General features: G+C 36.4%; 1 protein-coding gene across 8 annotated transcripts in view; it reads left to right on the top strand.

Moving 5' to 3' along the window:
- The window catches only part of DOCK3 (dedicator of cytokinesis 3), a 421,452-nt gene that overhangs the window by 131,964 nt on the left and 263,571 nt on the right, over nt 1-25,917 (top strand). For 7 of the 8 annotated variants that reach the window (XM_032648825.1, XM_032648824.1, XM_032648821.1 and 4 more), the window contains exon 5: nt 2,576-2,672. In XM_032648825.1, coding sequence (XP_032504716.1) covers nt 2,576-2,672 — 97 coding nt within the window. Of the gene's footprint in view, nt 1-2,575; nt 2,673-25,917 lie in introns of those variants that run through there. The other variant, XM_032648826.1, reaches the window with a different exon arrangement.

The following is a 25,917-nucleotide window of genomic DNA, read 5'->3' as shown; positions in this document are numbered from 1 at the left end:
GTTTCCTGATGGGAGGGACTGGTGGTGGGTAGAGCTGGGTGTTGCTCTGGTGGGCAGAGCTCAGTCAAACTTTAATCCGCTTGACTGCTGATGGGTGGGGCTGGGTTCCTTCCCTGTTGGTTGTTTGGCCTGAGACAACCCAGCACTGGAGTGTACCTGGGCTCTTTGGTGGGGCTAATGGCAGACTCTGGGAGGGCTCACACCAAGGAGTACTTCCCAGAACTTCTGCTGCCAGTTATCTTGTCCCCACGGTGAGCCACAGACACCCCCCACCTCTGCAGGAGACCCTCCAACACTAGCAGGTAGGTGTGGTTCAGTCTCCCCTGGATTCACTGCTCCTTCCCCTGGGTCTTGATGCGCACACTACTTTGTGTGTGCCCTCCAAGAGTGGAGTCTCTGTTTCCCCTAGTCCTGTTGAAGTCCTGCAGTCAAATCCTACTAGCCTTCAAAGTCTGATTCTCTAGGAATTCCTCCTCCCGTTGCCGGACCCCCAGGTTGGGAAGCCTGACGTGGGGCTCAGAACCTTCACTCCAGTGGGTGGACTTCTGTGGTATAAGTGTTCTCCAGTCTGTGAGTCACCCACCCAGCAGTTATGGGATTTGATTTTGCTGTGATTGCGCTCCTCCTACCATCTCACTGTGTCTTCTCCTTTGTCTTTGGATGTGGGGTATCTTTTTTGTCGAGTTCCAGTGTCTTCCTGTTGATGATTGTCCAGCAGCTAATTGTGATTCTGGTGTTCTCACAAGAGGGAATGAGAGCACGTCCTTCTACTCCGCCATCTTGGTTCAGGCCTCTAACAAACTCTTTACTCTGCATGAATCCAGAATTTCTTTGGAAATTTGCTTATTAATTCACTTTATTTGGTTATTTTTCTTAGTGTTCTGACTACATTCTACTTGGTCTGTGGAACAGTGTATTTATAAATAATTTAAGAATTTTCAGGATACTGATTATATATTATAGACTAAGAAAAATACGTCAGTATTAGTATATACTTGGGTTAGTATAAATTGAGGTAAGTCCAAAGTTTTAGAACTTTAAAATAGGAACAATGTAATTTTCCCATAGATCTCAGTGATTAAAGTAGCTGGAGACCCAGTAGGTGAAACTTTCAAGAAATTTTATTCCAGTTTATCCTATACAGCATTTCTGCTTTAATGTTACTAAAACACAACACTCTTACAGCATCTCCCATGTCTCTCTATTTCCACAGTGTCAAGTTTAAATCTCAGCCTTACACTGAAAATTCACCTTATAAATTTGATGAATATGGATAGTGCTCTGGCATCATTCCAAGATGATTTTTTTTTATCTGCTGGAATAAATCACAGAAAATAAAAAAGAAAGCCATATAGCATAATTAAGTAACATATATTCATTGATGCTCCATATTAATACACTGTCACCTTTGAACACAGTGGTGGTTTGTCAGCTGTGTAGAGAAACGATACTTAATGCTAATTTGTGAAATGAGTTTTCCTTTGTTGCTTGCAAGTGGATGATGTTCTCTTTGGCTGACAAGTTGGAGTATAGGTTCCATCCACCTCAGCATATCAGTATATAAAATCTTTGGTCCCAGAAAATATTTCATTAGCTCTCAAAAGTGGCATAGACATTATAAAAATATTATCAAGTCATGCCCTTACTTTGAACAACCTTTCAGTATCATCTCATTCATTCTCAATGCCCTGTGGTGACCTAAATGGGAAGGAAACCCAAAAAAGAGGGGATATATGTATATGTATAGGTGATTCACTTTGCTGTACAGTGGAAACTAACACGACTTTGTAAAGCAACTATGCTCCAATAAAAATTAATTTAAAAAAAGGTCTGATATCTTTAGTATCATTTGGAAAGGCCCTATGAGAGCTGGCCTCAGTCATACCAGTCTTCTTTAAGTTCTTAGATATGTGAAATTCTTTACCATCTCAGGGACTTCTTGTATATTGTTTCCTCTGCAGGTGACACCACACCTCTCCCTCCCAACAAACTTTTCTGTCGTGACCTTTTTGCATTTTTTGGGCATTGCCATTTCTTCAGAGAAGACTTCACTGATCTTCTCTTCTTTAGTCGTGTCCCCCAGCTAAAATCTCTGATAGTACAATTTGGTTTCTTTCTTAGATTCATTGCTATCCATATCTGTTGTGATTATTTGTCTAATTCCCTATCCACAGTAAGAGCTCTATGAAGATAGGGACCCTGTCCATTTTTGTTCAGTGATAAATCCTTGGCAATTAGCACAGGGACTGGCACCATAAAGGATGTTGCTTACGGTATGGATGTTGCTTAAGGTAGTTGGAGAGAAACCTAGTACCTTTCTGTTTCCAGGATCACAGTTCCTCTACCAGACCCAGAACTCCTCAATGGACAAGTTGAGGAAAGTTGTTTACATTAATTCAGTTCACTTATATTATTGCAGTATATTACTGCTAAACAATATGTATTCAATTAGATATACCTCTCTTTATATTTGCATGAATTTAAATTTGATTTACATGTGTTGAAAAGGTCAGTAGACAGTATTCTGGTATTTTATCAAAGATAATGGGACTGTTTGTTGTGGCTCTGGTTTTAGGCAGTATGAAACTGTGGTTCCACTTGAAGATTCTATTGTGACTGAAGTTACAGCAACTCTGCAAGAATGGGCCAGTCTGTGGAAACAACTCTATGTGGTAAGTAGTTTATAACTAGTTTACTAGATCATTAAAGTTAATTGTACCAAGTGAAAAAATTATTGTACTTATGCCAGTTGCAAATTTATAGATTTCTGAATATCGAGTTTTTCAAATGTATGTTCCTAATATTAACTGAAACATAGTAGACTTGAGTTTTGTCCAGCCTGAAGAGAACACATTACTCATATACCTGTAGTTCTCTCCATCCTGTTCCAGTCAATAGAATGTAAGTTCCATAACACCAAGGATTTTAGCTGTCTTACTCATTGCTGTATCCCCAGAAGCTTTCACAAAACAGGTCTTTATTAAATGAATGAACAAACTTCAGAGTTACATTGTGAACCTAATGGTGGGTAAAGGCCAAGAAGCTGTATCAACACTTTCTTACAGCTAATAAGCTTAAAGGATATGTCATATACGATACTTTTTGCCAAGCCAACAATTACTAGGTTAATAAAACCTCAGTTCATATCCTCTGGAAACTTAGAGAGTAGAGGGTGATAGGACACAAAAAATATAGACTGAAAATAAGTGGCAGGGTTTGGGTTCTTAACAAGATGGAGTAAACACATTCTGTTTTTCTCCTGCTAATCACAAAAATCCTAGACAAAACTCATGAAATACCCTACCAGAAAACTCTGAAAGTTAGGGAAAAGAAGGTGGACTGTCTAAGGACCTTGAGACTCAAGGATTGAGTGAGTTCCCTGATTGTCTATTTTTCTTGCCTCCCATATATCTTGGCCTGGGTTGTAGAGAAGACTACAACCTGGAAATGCTAATGAGTGCAGACAAAAAAATAGTGCCAAGGAAAGCGTGTTCTCTCTAGCCAAAGGATGGCCCAGCAAGATAGAAACATCCTAACCTATCCCATCCGTTCTCTAGGAGAACATCACAATAAAATCTATACCCCCTCACACTCAAACAGGCATTACAGCAGCAGTATCCATGACCAGAGCTTTGTCTCACACACACCCTTCCCCCACCTGCAGTAACAAGGAGATGTCCCCCTCCAGTGGAGCCTGTGGGTCAAACTCTGACTTCTCCTCTTCCCTGCTAAGTAATGAGCCAGTCCCCTTCCTCAGCAGAGCCTGTAGGGAGGACTGTCTTCTACCCCACCAGAATTTACAAGGTGGCAACTCTCTTCAGCAGAGCCTGTGGGTGAGACCCTGGCTTTCACAACTATACAGCATTAACAAGATGGTAACCTTACCCTGCAGAGTTTTGAGGCAGAACTCGACTTTCTTCCATGCTCTGAAGTAAGGAAGAAGCATTTCTCCACAGAGGAGCCTGTGGTTGGAGCTTTTGATTTCCACTCCCCTTGCAGTAATAAGGTGGTACCCTCCCCAGCTGAGCCTGTGGGTAGTACATTGACTTTTACAACTCCCCACTCCCCTGCATATTACCCTATTTTCTATGCCTGCTCTGCTGAAATGAGGCAGTGCTTCTCCCCACTCAAGCCCATGCTGAGGATAATGGGGAGTGGAGTTCTGTCGTATAGGTAACATGTAAATAGAGAAAACCGAGGAGTACTGGAGAGACTTTATAAACTAAATTGACATTTGAATCACAGTCCACAAAAGTGAGCCTGCAATCACATTCAGAATCTAAACAGGTTGACCATTCACTAAAATAAAAGATTTAAGTAGGAATTAGAGTGTGATAGTATAGTACTTAAAATGTCCAGCCTACAACCCCAAATTACTTGTCATATGAAAAAATCAGGAAAAACTCAACTCTAACAAGAAAAGGCAATCAACAGAGGCTAGCTTTGAAATGACACAAATGTTGGAATCATCAATAAGGATTTTAAAGCAGCTTTTGTAAAACTGCTCCAGTGAGCAATTATGAATTCTCTTGAAACAAATGAAAACATAAGAAACTGCAGCAAATAAGTAGAAAATATAAAGAATCAAATGAAAATCTTAGAACTGAAAAATACAATAACCAAAATTTAAAAATTACTGGTTAGACTAAATAGCAGAATGGAAAGGACAGAGGAAAGAGTTAGTGAACTTCAAGATGGATCAGTAGAAATTATGTAGTCTGAATAATGGAGAGAAATTGAAAAAGTGAACTTAGACTCAGAGACCTGTGGGACAATAACAAAAGGTATAACATTTGAGGCATCAGAATACTAGACGGAGAGGACAGGATGTGGAATTTAAAAAATATTTGAAGAAATATTGGCTTAAGTCTTACCAAATTTGCAAAAGACATAATTCTACAGATTCAAGAAGCTGAGTGAACTCCCCCAACACAATAAACCTAAAGATATCCATACCCGGACCCATTATAGTTAAACTTTTGAAAATTAAAGCCAAAGAAAAAATCTTGAAAGGGAAACCAAACATTGCTATTAGGGAAAGGGCAATTTGAAACGACAACAGATTTCCTATCAGAAATTGTGGAAAACAGAGGAAGTGCTAAAAAAAAAACAAAACAACCTGATGTCACCCCAGAATTGTGTATCCAGGAAAAATATACTTAAGGAATGAAAGAGAAATCAACACATTGTCAGATGAAGGAAAGCTAGGAAAATTTGTTGCCAGCAAATTGGTTGTAAAATAATGACTATGAAAGAAGTTCTTCAGACTCAAAGGAAGAGATAATGGAAGGACAGTTGGGATATTAGAAATGGAGAAAGCAATGGAAGGGATAAATAAATCCTCTTCAGTTTAAAAAATTGTCTGATGATACAAAGCAAAAATTACTACATTTACATGGTTCTCAATGTATATAGAGGTTATATTTAAGAAAACTGTATCGAAAGTGGGAAAGGAAAGGGACATAAAGTGTGGCAAGGTATTTGTGTTCCACTCAGGGTAGTAAAATGTTGATACTAGCAGGCTATAGTAAGTTACACACACACACACACACACACACTGTAATCTCTAGAGCAGTCATTAAAAATATTTTATGGTAATTCAAAAAGAGTCATGTACCACAGTGTTCATTGCAGCACTATTTATAATAGCCAGGACATGGAAGCAACCTATGTGTCCATTGACAGATGAATGGATAAAGAAGTTGTGGCACATATATACAGTTGAATATTACTCAGCCATAAAAAGAAATGAAATTGAGTTATTTGTAGTGAGGTAGATGGACCTAGAGTCTGTCATACAGAGTGAAGTAAGTCAGAAAGAGAAGAACAAATATCGTATGCTGGCACATATATATGGAATAAAAAAAAAATGGTTCTGAAGAGCCTAGGGGCAGGACAGGAATAAGGACACAGACATAGAGAATGGACTGGAGGACACAGGGAGAGGGAAGGGTAAGCTGGGACGAAGTGAGAGAGTGACATGGACATATATACACTACCAAATGTAAAATAGATAGCTGGTGGGAAGCAGCTGCATAACACAGGGAGATCAGCTCGGTGCTTTGCAACCACATAGAGGGGTGGGATAAGGAGGGTGGGAGGGAGATGCAAGAAGGAGGGGATATGGGGATATATGTATACATATAGCTGATTCACTTTGTTATACAGCATAAAATAACACAACATTGTAAAGCAATTATACTCCAATAAAGATGTTAAAGAATTATATGGGGATATAATAAAACTATTGTAAATAAATCAAAATGGAGTACTAAAAATGTTCAAGTAACCTATAGGAACATAAGAAAGGGGAAACAGAGGAAGGTAAAATGGAGGGAACAAACAGAAGTACTAAAATGGCAGACTTAAGACCTAACATATGAATAATTAAGAGGTAGGAAATGGTAGAATTGATCAAAAAAGACTGAACTGTGTTTTGTCTGTAAGAAACTCACTTCATGTGCAATGACACAGGGAGGTTAGGAGATAGAAAAATACATACCGTGCAAACACTAATCAGAAGAAAATTGGAATGGCTGTATTGAAAAGAGATAGTAATATTAAGTATGAATTATCTCTTCCTTAAATAAATGTAAATAAAAATAAATAAACTTACTTTAGTAGAAAAAATTGATGTCAAAATAAAGAAAACTACTAAGAAGAAAGGGACATTTCAAAATGATAAAAAGATCAATTTACCAAGAAGACATAGCAGTCTTAAGTATGCATGCACCAAAAAACAGAGCTGGGAAATAAATGAAGTAAAACCTTAAAGGACTGAGTGGAGAAAATAGTTGAAGGTAGAGAAATCAGATATTATACTTGGGGATTTATAACCCCTTCGCTTACTAAAGGATATAACTACTAAAAATTATCAAGGATAGGGAAGAACTGAACAGTGCCGTCAACCATCAGGATCGAATGGAAATTTTTAGAACATTCCACCCAGTGAAATCAGAATAAAGATTATTTTCAAGCATACATGGGACATTCACCAAGAGTGACAACATCTTAGGTCATAGAACAGCTGTTAACAAATTTGTAATAATTCATGTTATACAAAGGGTATTCTGACCATAATGGAGACAGCCTAGAAATCGATAACAGAAAGATTACAGAGAAATATCGAAGCACTTAGAAATTAAAGAAGCCACTCCTAAATAATCCATGTATCAGAGAGAAAGTCTCAAGAGAAATAAAAAAGTATATTAAAACTGAATGTAAATGAAAATATAACGTATTAAAATCTGTGGGATGCAGCTAAAGCAGTGCCGAGAGAGACATTTATGGCATTAAGTGCATATAACAGAAAAACGTGTCAAATGCAGCTCCTACTTCACGAATTTAAGTTAGGCAGAGAAAGTCAAAGATAAATATCATATGAATATGATCTCTCTTATATGTGAAACCTTAAAAAAAAAAAAGGAAGCGCATAGGTATAGATAACAGAGACAGGTTGGTGGTTGCCAGAAGTGGGGAGTCGGAGAAATGGATGAAGGGGGTCAAAAGGTAACAACATAAAAAGAATCTAAATTTAAGCAAGCAGAATGAAGGAAAAAAAAATAGAAGAAATTAATGAAATTAAAAATAGAAAAACAGTAGAGGAAAAACCAATCACACCAAAAGCCAGTTTTTGAAAATATCAATAAAATTGATAAACATTTAGCAAAATGAGAGAAAATAGTAATTATCAATATATTAGGAGTAAAGAAAAAGATATCACTATAGATACCACAGATATTAAATGGGTAATAAGAGAATACTATAAACAACTTTGTACACATAAATGACAGTTTAGAGGAATAGAACAAATCCTTGAAAACCACATATTACCAAAACTCACCCAAGGCAAAATAGATAATCTGAATATCTGACAGCTATTAAAGTAATTGAATTTATAATGAAAATCCTTCTAAAAAAAGAAATGTCCAGGCACAGATGGTTCTAGTGGTGAATTCTACCAATGATCTAAAGAAGAAAAACCACCCTATCGTATCAATTGATTCAGAAAAAGCATTTGAGAAAATTCAACTTTCATGATAAAAACTCTTAGCAAACTAGGAATATAAGGGGACTTTCTCATCCTGATAAAGGGCATTTATTAAAATGTACAGCAAACATCATACTTAATGATAAAAGTCTTCTTTGGGGAATAAGGTAAGGATGTCTGCTCTCAACAAGCCAATTCAACTTAGTAGTAGAATACTTAACCAATGCAGTAAGGCAAGTAAAGGAAGGAAGACACATGCAGATTAGAATGAAAACATAAAGCTGTTCGTATTCGCAGACGATATGATTGGCTACCTAGCAAATCCCAAGGAATCCACAAACACTAGAGTTTACAGAAGATAGTTCTGAAAATAAGTAAGTTTTCAGTTGCAGGATATCAGGTCAAAATACACGCACAAACTCTCTCTCTCTCCCTCTCTCAATCATATTGCCACATATTGGCAGTGAACAATTGGAAACCAAATTTTAAAACATACAGTGTTTATAATTGCTCAAAAATGAAACATTTAGGTATAAATCCAACAAAACATACAATTTCTATATGCTGAAAACCACAAAAATGCTAATGAATAAAAGCAAAGAAGACAATAAATAAAGGGACAGACATGACATGTTCATGGGTTGGAAGACTCAGATATTAAAAATGTCTGTTCTGCCCAGATTGATCTATATATTTAATTCTTGAAACAGTCCTAGCAGGATATTTCGTAAATATAGAGAAGGTGATTCTAAAATTTATAAGGGAATACAAAAGAAGAATAAAGTTAGAGGAATCATGTTACCTAATGTTAAAGCTTACTATAGCTACAGTAATCAAGATGGAGTGGTATTGGCAGAGGGATAGACACAGATCATAGATTAAGGGAACAGGATAGAGAGTTCAGATGTAGATTCAGTCAAGTAAGGGCAACTGATTTGTGGCAAAGGTGCAAAAGAAATTAAACAGAGGAAAGATGCTCCTGTCAACAAATGGTTAGGTGGAGTAGTTGGACATTCAGAGGCAAAAACAAAAAACTTGACTTAAACCTCATCTGTTATACACCATAGACCTAAATGTTAAACATAAAACTATAAAAATTTTAGGAGAACATATAGGAGAAAATCTTCATGACCTGCAATTAGGGTGAAGAGTTCTTAAGCATGACACTAAAGGAACAGTCCATAAAAGTAAAGGTTGATAAATTTGACTTCGTCAAAATGAAAAATTTTGCTCTTGAATGACCCTGTTAAAGGATGAAAAGATAAGTCATAGACTGGAAGAAAATATTTTCAAATCACATATCTGTCAAAAAACTTGTATGTAGAATATATAAATAACTTTCTAAACTGAACAGTAATTTCTAACCAGTTAGAAAATGGGCAGATGACTTGAATAGACACTTCATAAAGGAGGATATGTGGAGAGTCAATGAGAACTTGAAAAGATTTTCCATATAATTAGCCATTAGGGTAATTGAAATTAATGCATCTTTTCTCCCATTCTGAGGGCTGTCTTTTTGTTTTGTTCATGGTTTCCCTTGCTGTGTAAAAACTTTTAAGTTTAATTAGATTCCATTTGTTTATTTTTGTTTTTATTTTCATTACTGTAGGAGGTGGATCAAAAAAGATCTTACTGTGGGTTATGTCCAAGAGTGTTCTGCCTATATTTTCCTCTAAGAGTTTTATAGTGTCCAGCCTTACATTTAGGTCTTTAATCCATTTTGAGTTTATTTTTGTGTACAATGTTAGGGAGTGTTCTAGTTTCATTCTTTCACATATAGCTGTCCAGTTTTCCCAGCACCACTTATTTTGAGTGCTTACCTTGTGCCTGTGCTTCACTTTTTACATACATTACCTCATTTTAATTATCACTACAATTACTATTATTCTCATCATATTACTGATTAGAAACTAATCCTTAGAGAGGATAAAGAATGTGCTCAAAGTCATATAAATAGTAAATGTTCAGCCAGACCCCAAATCTAAGTTCATTAGACTCCAGGGCTCTTAATAACTCATTATTTATCTTCTGAATTAAATTCTTTTAATATTGATATATCTCGCATACAATTTATGGTGATTTTAGTAGTTACTTATTATCATCTTCTGAAATGGTGGTTTCATTTATTAGAATGAAGATTATGTGGCAACAGCACCCCCTTCAAAATTGTAAAATAATCGTCCCTTAAACAAAATAGACCTTTGTTTCTTTTTCAAGTAGGCACAGGCAGTCTGGATTTGGTATGGCAGCTCTACCATCATAAAGGACTCAGGCTCATTCTGTTCTCCTGCTCTATCATTCTCATTATAGTGCTTCAGCTTTGTAGCCCCAAATGCCTCGCTCTAGTAGCACATCTGCACGCCAGCTGTAGGAAGGAGGAAGAGAAAGAAAAAAGACATGCTCTTTCCTTTAAAGGATAGTTCTTGGAAGCTGCTCAGAACATTTCTTGCCTACTTCCTGTTGGTCAAAACTCAATCACAGGGTAACCTCTAGCTGAAAAAGAGGCTGAGAATTGGTCTTTACTTAAGATGGCCATATACTAGCCCCAAATCAGGCATTCTATGACTGTAGAAAAAGTGGAGAATGAATACTGAGGGACCACTAGCAATCTTTGCCACAGCAACTGTGAAAATTATTTTCCTGTAAAGTTCTGTTGTGTTTTTATTTTCTGCCAAATTTATTTGTGAAATAGTGGAATAATGCCTTCACCAACACTTTAATATATGTGGAGAAGTGAATTTTAGGTAAAACATGAAAAAGCAATGAAGTTGTTGGTAAGAATCATTAGAATCACCCAAGCTTGCCTTTGATATGTTTTGGTAACTTGACATGCATTTGTGAGGGTAAATATATTGTACCTAAAAGTTAAAATCATACAGATACGATGCCTTCTTTTACAACAGCTCATCTTATTCAGAAATGTTCTGGATAAATTAGAGCTGCTATTTGATGCAGTAGCTTAGAACACTTAACATTTGAAAAATCTTTTAGGTGTGCTTTAAGGCTTATATATTTGCTTACCAATTTTCCAGAGATATGGAAAAAACTTGAAAGTGAGAGGCTGTAGTGGAAAGAGGACTACTGCAAATCATGATTTTTATACTTTATACCCCAAATTTGAAATTTCAATTACAGTTTTTAAATTCACTTTTCGATGAATGGAATGTTGCCTTTCTTTGCCATTTTAACAAACTGCAGTGTTTCTGGTTAATTCTTTTTAATCTGTTGTTAATATCACAAGTGTCAAATGATTGTTCTTATTCTTTTATACAGATAGGAGGTCAGACATGTAGCCAGTTGAATTCAAAACAAATGAACACAAGTCTTTTCCAAATGACTTTCTACAAGAAGAGAATAAAAATCTGTAATGTTACTAAAATCAGAAAGCCAAACATTCTCCCTTTGTTTTCCCTACTTAATTTCAAACCTTATAGTTCTTTTCTTGATCTAACTTTACTAAGAGGCAGTTAATTACCTGGCTGTCCTCTGAGAAGTATACTTAAGAGCCTGAATGAATCTAGGTTAACAATGTCTAAAGTCTAATTTATCTGATTTTGAAAACAAAAGGAAAATAATTTAAATAAAAGACAGTAAACTATGAGAAACAAGTCTCAACGTATGTGACTATAAAGATTAATATCTTTCTGTAAAGAGAGTGTGTACAAGTCAATAAGAAAACCAGTAAAAACACTGCAGATATTCAGCAAAGGATAAAACAAGCCATTCATAAAGCATTACATTAGGGAGATATTCAGTCTTACAAACAATCAAGGACATGGAAAGTAAATCAATGAAGTAATAAATTCTCCTTCAAATTAACAACTAAGAAAGTGGAAATTATCCTCTGCCATTGAATTTTTGCTGAAATGAATACCTCCATATCCACTTTGCTGGTTGATACCAAGTTTTTGTTGGCACATTTGAAAAATAGTTTAGGAAAAGCCTTCAGATTCTTCAGACCCTAGTAATTCTAATTCTGGGAATTTGTTTTAAGATAAAGTTAAATATGGGAGTGGGTTGAATTGCAGTCTCATAAATATTTCCATTAAAGCATTATTTGCAATAGCAAACATAAGTTTACTTTCCTGAATGTGCCAACTGTAGTCCAAGTAAGACACAGATAAGCTGGTGTTTACATCTAAAGAGCTGTTAGAAAAATTTAAATAGTATGTTACATACTAAAGTGAATTTATGCAAAATTATAAAGTATAACTTCATCTATATTCTGAAAACATATTTGGGGAAAAATGAAAAATATTCACCAGTATATTAAATGGAGATTAATTGAGGGGTTAAGATGTTAGATGTCTTCTTTTTCTAATCTTTGTTTTCAACATCTTGAATTGTGAATGTACATTATTTTGATTGTTAGGAAAAAATAACCTAAAGCTTTCATCAAAACAATAATGATATTGTGAAATAATACTACCAATGTTAAGTGAATAATATGTGTATACAAGAGCTTAAGGTAAGAGATGACACTACCTAATTTTCTATGTTTAACTTTTATCATAGCATCAGCAAGTGTATGTTAAATTCTAGGGAAGGGGCTTTGGACCTAGGCTCAGATCTTGGCTTTTCACCTTCTATGTTAGTCTTCTTGTTAGGTCTTAGCTTTATAATACCCATTTATAGCACAGAGAATTATTTCAAAGTGTTGTAAGAGATTAAATAAAATTGCATATAAAGCTTCAAGCACTCAATCAGTGTTAATTGCATTATTCAGTTTTTGATATGAACTATATATCTCTCCAGATATGCATAACTGATGTCACAGTTTGTCACTTAAGAGCTATCTATACATAGAGAAATAAATAGACTCAATGAAATGGACTTCATTTGCATAATGGGGTATTTGGATAAGAGTATATGTATACTTGAGCCAGGGTAGAAAAATCTTCATCTCTCTGAGGCAGTTAAAACCATAATCTCCTCATCCGGTAATCTTATTTTGATGTGAAAAAGATTATCTGAGAACCCGTCATTTGTGGAAAACAATGACATCATTACTCATTCCTGTCAAAAGCAAGACTGCCAAATTTTAAATAGATATTTATGCTACAGTACTTTTTTTTTAAAACCAAAAGCACATTAGAAGTCATATACAGAAGATACCTTTCTCCTTTTGCCAGGATAACAATTGAGGCCAGTAAAGCTAGAAAAGAAACTTACTACCCAGAATTATCCTTATTCTTCATCTCTAGAGTTACTACAGAAATGAGAAAAAGTGAAGTTTCCAACAACTAAGAAATCTTCATCAAAAAACTGTGTAGTTGTTTCTATTTTCCATGATAGGGTTTAACATCCAATTATAGCGTCTATTAAGATGACAGTAAAAACTAAATAGAACAGGCATGTGTACTTGCATTAATCTTGGACTATGAATTTTCCTTCATGTGTGTAACTGAAGGATTTTATAATTGTAGCTAAGTAGGTTTAATCATTTGTTTGTACTATTTTAGGGTAACATTAGAAATTTTGCTTTTTTATTAAAAACTCACCTTTATTTAATTGGATATCTATGATGAAGCTTACCCTGTAGTTTACTTTTTCCTTTGTGATAGAATATAACTTAGTACAGCAATATTTTCATGTTATAGAAAGCTATTAAACATATTTTGACTAGAACGTAGTTACTGAAGATGATATGCTTTATAACAGTTCTACTTTGTATTGCTTTAAGAGTTTAAAAAATTTTTTTCAGGAATCCTAAAAATGAATAATTTCTAGATTTTATTAGAAATAAGGCACAGTTCTCGAAATTCTGCTGAATAGTGTCTTTCTAATCTTTGGAAGATTAAGTCTGTAAATGGAAGGCAACATTTCATATTGAGGCCCCACCTAAAGAACAGAAGATATAAAATTCTTTTTTATGTTTGTCTCAAGAATAGTGATTTGACAAACATTAAGAACATATTTGTTTACGTCATCATATGTTTAGGGTGCGTATAAGAGGAATTCAGCAGAGAGACTGAATGCATAGGCTATGGAGAGAGACTTCCTGAGTTCAAATTCAGATGCCACAACTCGGTAGCTGCGTGATTTTGTGCCTGTTAGCTTCCTCCTAGGAGATGATAATGGTATCTGTTTCCTAGGGTTACCATGTTGTTTAAATGAAATAAAAAACTTAGAACACCTTTTAAGTGCTTGAACGCTTACTTGTTATTTCATTTTTGTTGTTAGTAAGAATGATACTTGCTATTGTAAGCGTCTAGTCCTTAACCAAGTTTTCCACTTGCTTTAGTCCTACATTTTTTCAAATATATCCTAGCCCCCATCCCATCTTACTCTTAAAATTTCAGTCTTTAAAACTGGCAAAAAAAAAAAAAAAAAAAACTGGCAAGCTCTTTTTCTTGCTGCATTTAAAAATAATTTTGTATATAACGAAATGATATTTTTAAAGGGTTTTCTCTCAAAATATGTTGTAAATCAGTATTTTAATGACTTAAGGCTTTTTGTTTTCAACTGAGCATAACTTTTAGTGTATTTTATTTTAGCTAGGTTTAGAATCTGAAAGAATATTTTGGCAGGCACCGTGTGGCTATCCAGTAGCTGGATTCCTTTTCTTCCTTGTTAAAAGAGCCAGAACTGTTTAGGTTGGCATTGTGTACAGCTAAAGTATCCATCTTTCCAGACTTCCTTGAAGTTAGGGGACGCCATGTGATGCATTTCTGGCCATAAATTATATGCAAAAGTTTCTTCAAGGGGTTTCTGGATGAGCCATTGTTTTTCTTGTAATAAGTGACTTCCTGTATTGGCATATGGTAGAGTTGTCATCTTACTACCAAGAGATGACGGTTATGTTAAAAAGTACCTTCCAGGGCTTCCCTGGTGGCGCAGTGGTTGAGAGTCCGCCTGCCGATGCAGGGGACACGGGTTCGTGCCCCGGTCTGGGAAGATCCCACATGCCGCGGAGCGGCTGGGCCCGTGAGCCATGGCCGCTGAGCCTGCGCGTCCGGAGCCTGTCCTCCGCAACGGGAGAGGCCACAACAGTGAGAGGCCCGCGTAACGCATTAAAAAAAAAAAAAAAAAAAAAAAAAAAAAAAAAAAAAAAAAAGTACCTTCCAAGGATGGCAGAGCACAAAGATGGAAGGTATTTAAGATATTGCTGATATTGTAGGATCACTGTAGAAGCCGTGAACTGTTTACTTTTGAATTTTTTATGTGAAAAAATAATCCTTGTTTTTGTTAACTCCTTTTATTATATGTGTTAAATGCAGCCAAACACAAACCTCGTTGACTGATGAGATGTCACTGAAAGAATAGTGAATTTACTAATTAAATGATTGATTCCCACTACTTTTAATTTACTGCTTTTATTTTTCTGTAAAATGGGGGCTTGCCTTCACTACTGTCTGTATCCATTGAAATGGAAAAATTGATTTTTGAATTGTTTATATAAAAATGCATATTTTAAAATGTACTTTTTCTTTCAAGTTGAAATTTCAGTCATTTGATCATTTTAATCTTAATACGAGACATATTCTATAGTTTGAAATCTTAATAGACTCCATGAAGACATAATAACTGTAGAAAAGATAACCTGAAGTAGTTGATATCATTTCATTTTATTTTACTGCCTTTTCCAGTCAGCTCAGTTTTCTTTGTGAAGTAAACTTTCATTTCAGTGTGCTTGAAAGTATTTGTTTGCAGGAGAAATGATTTATCACGGTTCTTAGATTACTTTTGTATCATCGTAGGGGAATTGTGTTAATGGAATAAGAACATTGGGATACTAGTATGGGAACAGAATGTTAAAACTGCACTGTTTGTGTCTTACATACACTCACATCCTATTATGAACAGAACTACCCTCCTGACACCCACATGCAAGATATGCTTAGAAACTGTGACGCATGTTTGGCTAGCATTAGGTCAATTTAATGAAATATGTGTAACACCTGTCCACTAAAACTACAAACCATTGTTGAAAGAAATTAAAGAAGACCTAAATAAATGGAGAGATAATCAGTGTATAGTGATCAAGATAGTGTGGTATTGGGGGTGGCGCAGTGGTTGAGAGTCCGCCTGCCGATGCAGGGGACATGGGTTCGTGCCCCAGTCCGGGAAGATCCCACATGCCGCAGAGCGGATGGGCCCATGAGCCATGGCCAAAAAAAAAAAAAAAAAGATAGTGTGGTATTGATGAAAGAAAAGACATGTACATCACTGGAACTGAACAAAGACAACAATTGACCACACAGATATGGTCAGTTTTTTCCATTTATTTATATATTTTAAATAAAGATTATATATAATTTAAGGTGTACAACATGATTTGATACACAATATGTATAGTGAAATGAATACTAGAGTCAAGCTAATTAACATGTCACCTTCTCACATAGTTACCATTTTTGTTTGTGTGATGAGTGCCCCCAAAATCTACTCTCTTAAGCATATTTCCAGTAATCAATGTAGTAGTATTAAGTATAGTCATCATGCCTGTGTATTAGTTCTCTAGGCTTATTCATCCTAGATAACTGCAACTTTGTACCCTTTGACCAACATCTCCCCATTTACCCAGCCCCTGATAACTGTTGTTCTACTCTCTGCTTCTGTAAGTTCTACTTTCTTTTTCTTTTTTTTTTTTTTTAAGATTCCACATATAAATGAGGTCATACAGTATTTGTCTTTCTCTGTCTGGGGCTTATTTCATTTAGCATAATGCCCTCCGCCTTTATCCACGTTGTTGCAAATGGCAGTATTTCCTTCTTTCTCATGGCTGAATAATATTCCATTATATATATATATTATATAAGCATTAGTATATATCCATTATATATATATATATTATATAAGCATTAGTATATATCCATTATATAATTATATGTATCACATCTTTTTTTATCCATTCATCCATTGGTGGACACTTGGGTGTCACTATTGTGAATAATGCTGCAATGAACAAGGGAGTGCAGCTATCTCTTTAAGGTCCTGATTTCATTTTCTTTGGGTATATACCCATAAGTGGGATTGCTGGATCTTATGGTAGTTCTGTTTTTAGTTTTTTAAGGAATCTGCATGCTGTTTTCCATAATGACTTTACCAATTTGCATTCCCACCAACAGTGTACAAGGGTTCCCTTTTCTCCACATCCTCACCGACATTTGTTATCTTCTGACTTTGATAATAACCATTCTAGTTACATAACATTTGTAAGCCAACAGTTTAGACAACCTAGAAGAAATGGATAAGTTCCTAAAAGCATATACCCTTGCAAGACTGAACCATGAAGAAATAGATCTACAGGGACTTCCTGGTGGCACAGTGGATGAGAATCTGCCTGCCAATGCAGGGGACACAGGTTCGATCCCTGGTCCAGGAAGATTCTCCCTGCCTCGGAGCAACTAAGCCTGTGCTCCACAACTACTGAGCCTACGCTCTAGAGCCTGTGCGCCACAACTACTGGGCCCTCATGCCTGGAGCCCATGCTCTGCAACAAGAGAAGCCACCGCAAGAAGCCCGCGCACTGCAACGAAGAGTAGCCCCGTTCTCCACAACTAGAGAAAGCCCACGTGCAGCAGCAAAGACCCAACACAGCAAAAAATAAATAAAATTTTTTTAAAGAAATAGAACTATAGTTTAATGCATTGAATATCAATGAGGTGTTATATCATTGTTTTGACTCGCATTTCCCTGATGATTAGTGATGTTGAGCACCTTTTCATATATCTGTTGGCCATATTTATGTCTAATTTTGAGAAATGTCTATTCAAGTCTTGCCCATTTTAAAATCAGATTATTTCTTTTCTTACTATGAGTTGAGTTCCTTATATATTTTGGATATTAACCTGTTACTAGATGTATGGTTTGCAGATATTTTCTCCCATTGTGTAGATTGTCTCTTCGTTCTGTTGATTGTTTCCTTTGCTGCAGAAACTTTTTAGTTTTAGTCCCACGTATCTATTTTTGCTTTTGATGTTGTATATAAAAAAAGCATTACCCAGGCCAGTGTCAACAAGCTTTTCCCCCATGTTTTCTTCTAATAGTGTTATGGTTTCAGGTCTTAAATTTAAGTCTTTAATCCATTTTAAGTTTATTTTTGTAGATGGAGTGAGATGAGGGTTCAATTCATTCTTTCTAGGTAGAAAAGCAGTTTTCTCAAATGCCATGTTTTTTTAAGAGACTGTATTTTCCCCATTGTGCATTCTTGACACCTTTGTGGAAGACCATAAATCTGTAGTCTTATTTCTGGTCATCATAGACACTGGTCTGTATGTTTCTTTTTATGACAGTACCATGCTGTTTTGATTAAGGTTTATAGTATATTTTGAAATCAGATAGTGTGATGCCTACAACTTTGGTGGGGTTTTTTTTCCCCCTCTCTCCAGATTGCTCTGACTGTTCACCATCTTTTGTGGTTCCATATGAATTTTAGGATTTTTTTTCTATTTCTGGGAAAAATGAAAAAAGGCCATTAGTATTTTTTAAAAAATAAATTTATTTATTTTTGGCTGTGTTGGGTCTTCATTGCTGTGTGCAGGCTTTCTCTAGTTGCGGCAAGTGGGGGCTACTCTTTAGTTGCGGTGTGCAGGCTTCTGATTGCGGTGGCTTCTCTTGTTGAGAAACACGGGCTCTAGGCACACGGGCTTCAGTAGTTGTGGCACGCGGGCTCAGTAGTTGTGGCTCACGGGCTCTAGAGTGCAGGCTCAGTAGTTGTGCATGGGCTTAGTTGCTCCGTGGCAAGTGGGATCTTCCTGGACCAGGGCTTGAACCTGTGTCTCCTGCATTGGCAGGCGGATTCTTAACCACTGTGTCACCAGGGAAGCCCCCCATTAGTATTTTGATAGGAATTGCATTGAATCTGTTGATCTGTTTCTTCATAATTCAGTCTTGGAAGGTTGTATGATTTTAGGAACTTATCCATTTCTTCTAGGTTTTCTAAATTGTTGGCTTACAAATGTTCACTATAGTCTCTTGTGATTCTCTATTTCTTTGGTATCATTTGTAATGTCTCCTCTTTCCTGGATGCACGGGTACTGACCCAAGTGGGCCTTGAGCCTGAGTCTTCCCAGGCTCGTCTGGCACCGGGTTTAGCCCAGTGCCTGATTACACATGAATTGGCTTAATCCTGAGCCTGCAGGGACTAGCCTGGTACTGGGGTCCAGTATGAGCAGGCTGGATACCTGAGACCACAGAGTCATGCTTAGTGTCTGGGACTGTGGTGTTGGTGTGTGAGAGCTAGAGTGTTGTTATGATGAGCCTAGGGCCTTAATCAGTGGTGGCAGTCCTGGAGCCTGGGTCCAAGGATACTGGCCCAGTGCTAAGATCTACTGCGGCAGGCCAGGCCTGTGTGCTGGTTTCACTGGACCCTGGGGCCACAGGGTCTGGTCTTTTCTGGTGCTGGAGGGGCCCCCAAGGCTGTAGGGTCTCTTGTGTTGGGGAAGCCCTAGAGCCTTGGCCGTGGGAGCTAGTCTGGAGGCTGGTGCCATGGGGGTTGGCTTGGTGCTACAGCAGACCAGGAGCCTGGGTCTGTGTGTGCTGGCTTCGAGGTTGGATCCATGGGGAGGCTGGGACCTGGCTTGGCACAGGGTTGGGCCTGGAATTTAGGTCCGTAGGGGTCAGCTTGGCACAGACTGGGGCCGGAAGCCTGGCTGCATGGGGTAGGCCTAGAGGTCAGGTTGACAGGGGCTGGTGTGGCACAGGGTGGGAACTGGGACTGTGGTCTGTGGTTGCCCACCTGGAGGCTGGATCCATGGAGGCTAGCCTGGCATTTGGTCCATGGGAACTAGCCTGGCACTACAGTGAGCCTGTGGCTGGCGATGGGGCAGGCCAGCATTTGGTTCCATGAGAGCTTGCCTGGGGCTGCAGGGGTTCACTTGGCACTGGCTGGTCTTGTGCTGGTGTCTGCAGTGAAGCAAGGTGCTCACTTCACTCTTCTTTCCCTATGGAGAAAGTATATCTCTCTGCACTGGGTTGCTGAGGCTTTTAGAAGCAGTGACAGGGATAACATGAAATTGTCTTTTCTGTTCTCTTCAATGTGTCTTTTCTTATTTCTGTGCTACACCCAGGAATCCTTAGCTCTCCTAAAGGTATTTTCATGCATAGAAAGTTGTTCAGATTGAAATTTCTGTGAGAGGACAAGTGCTGGAAAGTCCTATACCACCATCTTGCTGATGTCACCTGTGGTCAATTAATTTTTGACAAAGATGACAAAGCACCTGAGTGGGGAAAAGGAAAGTCTTTTTAACAAATGAGAACAAATGAGTATCCAACTGCAGGGGAAAATGAACATTGACCCTTACTTCATACCATACTCTACACCCAAATATAAAGCTAGAACTCTATCTAACACTTCACAGTGAAAACACAAGGGAAAATCTTAGCAACCCAGAGATAGTGTAGATTTCATAGGACATTAAGAGCACAAATCATAAAAGAAAAACCTGACAATATCAGACTTCATCAAAATTAAAAACTTCTGTTCCTTGGAATGCACTGTCAAGAAAATGAAAAATAAGCAGACTGGGAGAAAATATTCTGTTACATATATCTGACAAGTGAATCACATGCAGAAAGAAGAACTCTTAAAATTAATAAGACAACCCAACAAGAAGAGGCAAAGTATTTGAATAGACAATTTACAGATGAAGAAACATGAATGACCAGTAAACAGTGAAAAGATGCTCAACATCATTAGTTACCAGGGAAATACAAATTAAAACTACGGTGTGATACCACTGTGCATCTATTAGAATGGCTAAAATTAAAAAGACTGACAGTATCAAGTGTGGACAAGGAAGCAGAGCAACTGGAACTCTCATACACTGTTGGTGGGAATGTAAAATGGTAGACCCATTTTGGAAAATGGTGTGACAGTTTCTTATGCAGTTAAATATACATCTCCCCGAGATGTTTACATTGACATGGAGATTTGTATACAGATTTTTTTTTTTTTGGTGGCTTTATTTGTAACAGCCAATACTGGAAATACCTTAAATATCCATCAGTAGAAGAATAATCAAATTTTTATATGTCCATATAAGTGAATACTAAGCAATAAAAATAAATGAACTCCACTGGTAAATGCATCATTGATGGATCTTAAAAACATGCTGGGGCTTCCCTGGTGGCGCAGTGGTTGAGAGTCTGCCTGCCAATGCAGGGGACACGGGTTCGTGCCCCGGTCCGGGAAGATCCCACATGCCACGGAGTGGCTGGGCCCGTGAGCCATGGCTGCTGACCCTGTGCATCCGGAGCCTGTGCTCCGCAACGGGAGAGGCCACAACAGTGAGAGGCCCACGTACCGCAAAAAAAAACAAAAAAAAACAAAAAACATGCTGAATAGAAGGAGGTAGACTCAAAAGAGTACGTGTACTATGTGATTTCATTAATAAGTTCTAGAACAGGTAGAATTAATGTGTATTCACAGAAAGCAAATCAGTGGTTGTCTGGGGCTGGAAGTGGAGTTGAGGCTTAAATGCAAACAGATAGGCTAAAAATGCAAAGAAAACTTTGGAGAGTGCAGAAGATATATGTCTTGATTGTTGTAAGAATTACATAGTATATACATTTTGTTAAACTCATTGAATTGTACACTTAGAATAGGTACAGTTTATTATATGTAAACTGAAACGCTCCACTGAAATACTGTATTGTGAGAAATACAATTTCCAAAAAAATAGACGTTTGAGTTGGACACTTTTTCTAATCAGTATCTCTGTTTATTCAGTCAATGCCACCAGTTAGGTACAACTGAATACAGTTCTAGTTAGGGAACCATTTTTTAAAGAATAAATTTGTATGTCATGTTCCAAACATTAAATATTTCTTTTACTGTTAGAAATTTTGAGAGTAATTGTATTTCTACCATGAGGGGATCATGAATTTTCATATTGCCCATCCATAAACCTTTATCTGAGTCAAAAGCAACCTACTTACTTTGATGTCTTTGATTCTGAATGAGCACCCATTTTTCTGTTGTGGTCTTACATTTGTAATTTAGCATACATGAATATATATCTCACATATACAGCTTAAACAACAGCAACAACAATGGTCCAAGCACCTATGCACCTTAAGGAGTAGAACCAGTTTGGAAATCTTTCAAGACCATTTGATACTCCCCTACAATCACATTCCCTTCTTCTGCACAGTTAATGACTGTTTGGCATTTTGTGTTAAATTCCCCCTGCATTTCTTGATATATATGTATATATATAAAAAATATTTCATATATTATTGTATATAAATATATATATAAATATTTATAGTATAATAAGTATGTCAAACCTAAATTATACACATTTGTTTGGGTGTTTATATGGATAAAATTACTGTGTACATACTACTCTACAACTTCCTTTTTATTCCTCAGTAGTATGTTTTAGACTTATTCATGTTATTGTATTACTAATTGTTCATTTCATGATTATATAGTATTCCATATGATTATACTATATTCATTCCATTGTTTGTTGACATTAAGGTTAATTCCATTTTTTTGCACGTGTTCTGTAGTGACACTGGTCTATAATTTGCCTTTTTCCAGTGGCCTTTATTGGGTTTTAGTATGAAGATTATACTAACTTCATAAAATGAGTTAGAGAGTTTTCTTCTCTTTCTGTTTTTTTAAAAGAGTTTGTGTAAGTTTGTCCTTACCTATTCCTTGAATATTTGGTAGAACTCAGTTGTAAACTATCTGTGATTGTGTTTTCTTCATGAGATGATTTTTTATATAACTGATTCCATATCTGTAATGGTTTAGAAATCATTAAGGATTTTTAAAAACAATTTTTATAATTTCTTTGTCTAGGAATTTTTCTATCAAGTTTTTACTAGGAAAGACATAAATTTGCCTTCTGTAGAATCCATAGTTATTTCCCATTTTCATTCCTGGTATTGTTTATTCATGCCATCTTATTCATCTCACTCAGACTTGCCAGAGGTTTGTCTGTTTTAATAACTTGTTCAGGTAATATCTTTTGGTTTTATAGTTTCATTCTCTGTTTAGTTAATTTGTGTTCTTGTTTTTATTTCCTTCTACATTTTTGTGGGTTTATTCAGGTTTACTTATACTTTATTTTATTTTTTATTGCTCATATTCACTTGTTTTAATCCTGATTTTGGCAGGTTTTTTATTTTGAACTGATATTCTTTGGAACTCTAACTGTAGGAGTTTTTTAAAGGGTTAAAACATTTCTCAGAGAGGATTTGCATTTTGTTTTGCCAGGTTCTTGGGGTATTACCTACCTGGAAACACGTTAAAATTTAGATTAAGGTTCCTTAAGCTATACCAGTAGTATGGATTCCTTCCTCATACCCTTGGGAGTGCTCATTTGCAGTTAGTATTCCTTTTTGTTCCTCACCCCATCCACAACCAAAGCTGAGAAAGATACCTAGTCTCAGTATCTCTCTGTGCTTGGTGGGATTTTTTTTTTTTTTTTACCTAAGAGTACCTGCCTTCTAGAATTCTAGCCTTCTCGGGTTTGACCCCACCTCCCACCTAGCTCTGGCCTAAGATACTTGGCTAAAACCCAAGGATTGGCAGATGCCCACAGGGTAAGTGCTGATGCCATGACAGATTCTCCTTACTGTGATGTTTTAGTAGTTTATGGCCTTACTTTCCTACTCACTCAGCCATATATTAGGTGTTTTGATTTCATTTTAATGTCCATAATTTGTAGGTTTTATTTTATGTGAAGGGATTATCTCTGGTTTGTGATACTTCTATATTTTGTTCCATGCTCTTGAAAGCTTCTGTTTCTTTTTTAAAACAACTCTCTCCAAGGGTCATCTTCCCTTAGTAAAAAATGGCCATCATTTATTGATGTTATACTATGGACTCAACACTGTTTATACATTCCTAACCATTTTATACTGACAGCAGCCTTGTGAGATGGCATTGATATTCTCACTTCATACTCTGGTGAATCACACAGTGAGGAAGTAACCAAGGTGACTTGATAACACACTGCCTCCCTCTTTCTTCCTCTCCCATGGACCAGATTTTGCTGGATAGGATTTGATAGGTGAACAAATCTGAGTTATTCTTTTTGCTCTAAACCTTGTCTCCAACCAAATCCCAGAAAGATTCACCATATTACTACATTGACTAATCATCTTCACCTCTCCATATTTGTCTTCATGTGAGTTAACAAATCAAAAACCAGTATCTTTTTCTCATATGAACTCTTTATGGACTACATAATGGCTTTTCTTTAAACTCATTAAGGGTCAGTATTAGAATTAAATTTATATAAATATCATGATCTGGCAAGCATATGGTCCTGATCTGTGTCAATAGAACAATGGATGTAAAAGATTATTTAGAGATGTATGATTTTGTCTAATTTGCTGTTAGAGTTTTTCTTTCATTCATATTAGGATCACTAAGACTGTTTTGGGTTGTCAGATAATTCTCTAATGGTTATCCATAATTTTAGCAAGAGTGTTTTTAACTGTTGTCCTGGTGTAAAATAACCTCGAGAGAGAATACTGTTCATGAAAACTATAAGAGAAGATTATACAATACTAAAATAAAGTTGAAAAAAATGATACCTGGGACCTCACTACTGCTATGATGCCATAACACACTTGGGTTTCATTTTACTTACCATTATGAACTGTGGCAGCCATTCATTTTCAATATTCTGTAAAAATGAATTTTCAGTGAGAAGGACATCCTCCTGTTTAAATGTATTTTGGGCTGAGTTATTAGGCTTCTTTCAAACACACTTTCAATAGAAATGTATTTAATATTTCAGGCAGATAGTGACAGATTGGCTGGGAAGCTTGAGTTCTCTCAGAGGCATCCTCAGCAGAGTTGCATGTCCTCTTACATTTGTGTGTGGAGCAATGGGCCAGCAAATTATACCCAAGGACATTCTTTCAATGAGACGTAACCAGCTCTGAAGCTTGCTTTGTAAATCTGAGTTATGAGAGCAGTGTATGTAAAAAGGTTAAAATATTACTGTACTTTCATAATTTCTGAGAAATGTTGTTTTTACCTAACAGGAACTGAAAGTGATTGTTTCAGATATGAACTGTTCTAAAGCTGTGGATCAAAAACATGCAGGAACATAGCAATGTTTAGAGATGGCTCAAAAGGTATAAATCTTTGTTTCTTCCCCAAAAGACTAAACTAGGGGCTAAGAAATTCTGTTATTATTATTCATAGAAAAGACTATTTCCAAGAAAGCAGATGTCTGCTTTTCTCAAAATTCTCTCCTACAGAAGGGCACATTTTTTTAGAAACCTGCTTTTAGAAGCTGCATATATTTTCTTGCTTAATACATCTACTTATTAATTTTTCCTTACATGGAGTATTTAATAGTGTTTCCCCAGATGGCCAACTTCTTTTTGCTTCCAGGTCACAACTTCTACCCAGGAGAATCGGCCTCACTGGGTTCCATGACAGGTCCTAATTATCAAGTACAATACCAATTAGTTGCATATAGTAAGTGGTAGGAGTGGAAATTACATGGGCTTTGGCATTATACACCTGGGCTTGAATCTCAGCCCCCCAGGTTTCTAGCTTTGTGGCTTAGTAAAAGTTATTTAAACACTCTTGAGTCTTAGTTTTCTCATCTGTAAAACTGAGACAAGAGCTGGCACATGGGGTTATCATGAAGATAAGCAAAATAAATAATAGTATATAAGGGTCCTTTGTAAAGTATCTGCATGTAGGAGGTGCTAAAGGTTGATCATATTAAGTGATTTTCTTAAAATGTTTGCTAATTGCTTATGAAAGTCTTCTTCCTTAGATGTCACACTTCCTAAAATCATTCTCTGGCCTAACTAGATATTTTTTAAAAGTTGATGCACATTCATTAATTGTTTCTTTGAAACTTGATTACTCTTTCTTTGAGAAAACATTCTTTTGAAATAAACAGAATGAAGCAGTCTGTAGTGTAAAGAAAAATCTAAAATCTAATCTTAAAATCTAATTTTAAAAATTCAGATTTCTTTCTGTTTAGAAAACA

The sequence above is a fragment of the Phocoena sinus genome, chromosome 11 (assembly GCF_008692025.1).
Source record: "Phocoena sinus isolate mPhoSin1 chromosome 11, mPhoSin1.pri, whole genome shotgun sequence".
Classification (NCBI taxonomy): Eukaryota; Metazoa; Chordata; class Mammalia; order Artiodactyla; family Phocoenidae; genus Phocoena; species Phocoena sinus.
The sequence above is the reverse complement of the archived record's forward strand: the minus strand, read 5'-3'. Positions and strand labels throughout refer to the sequence as shown.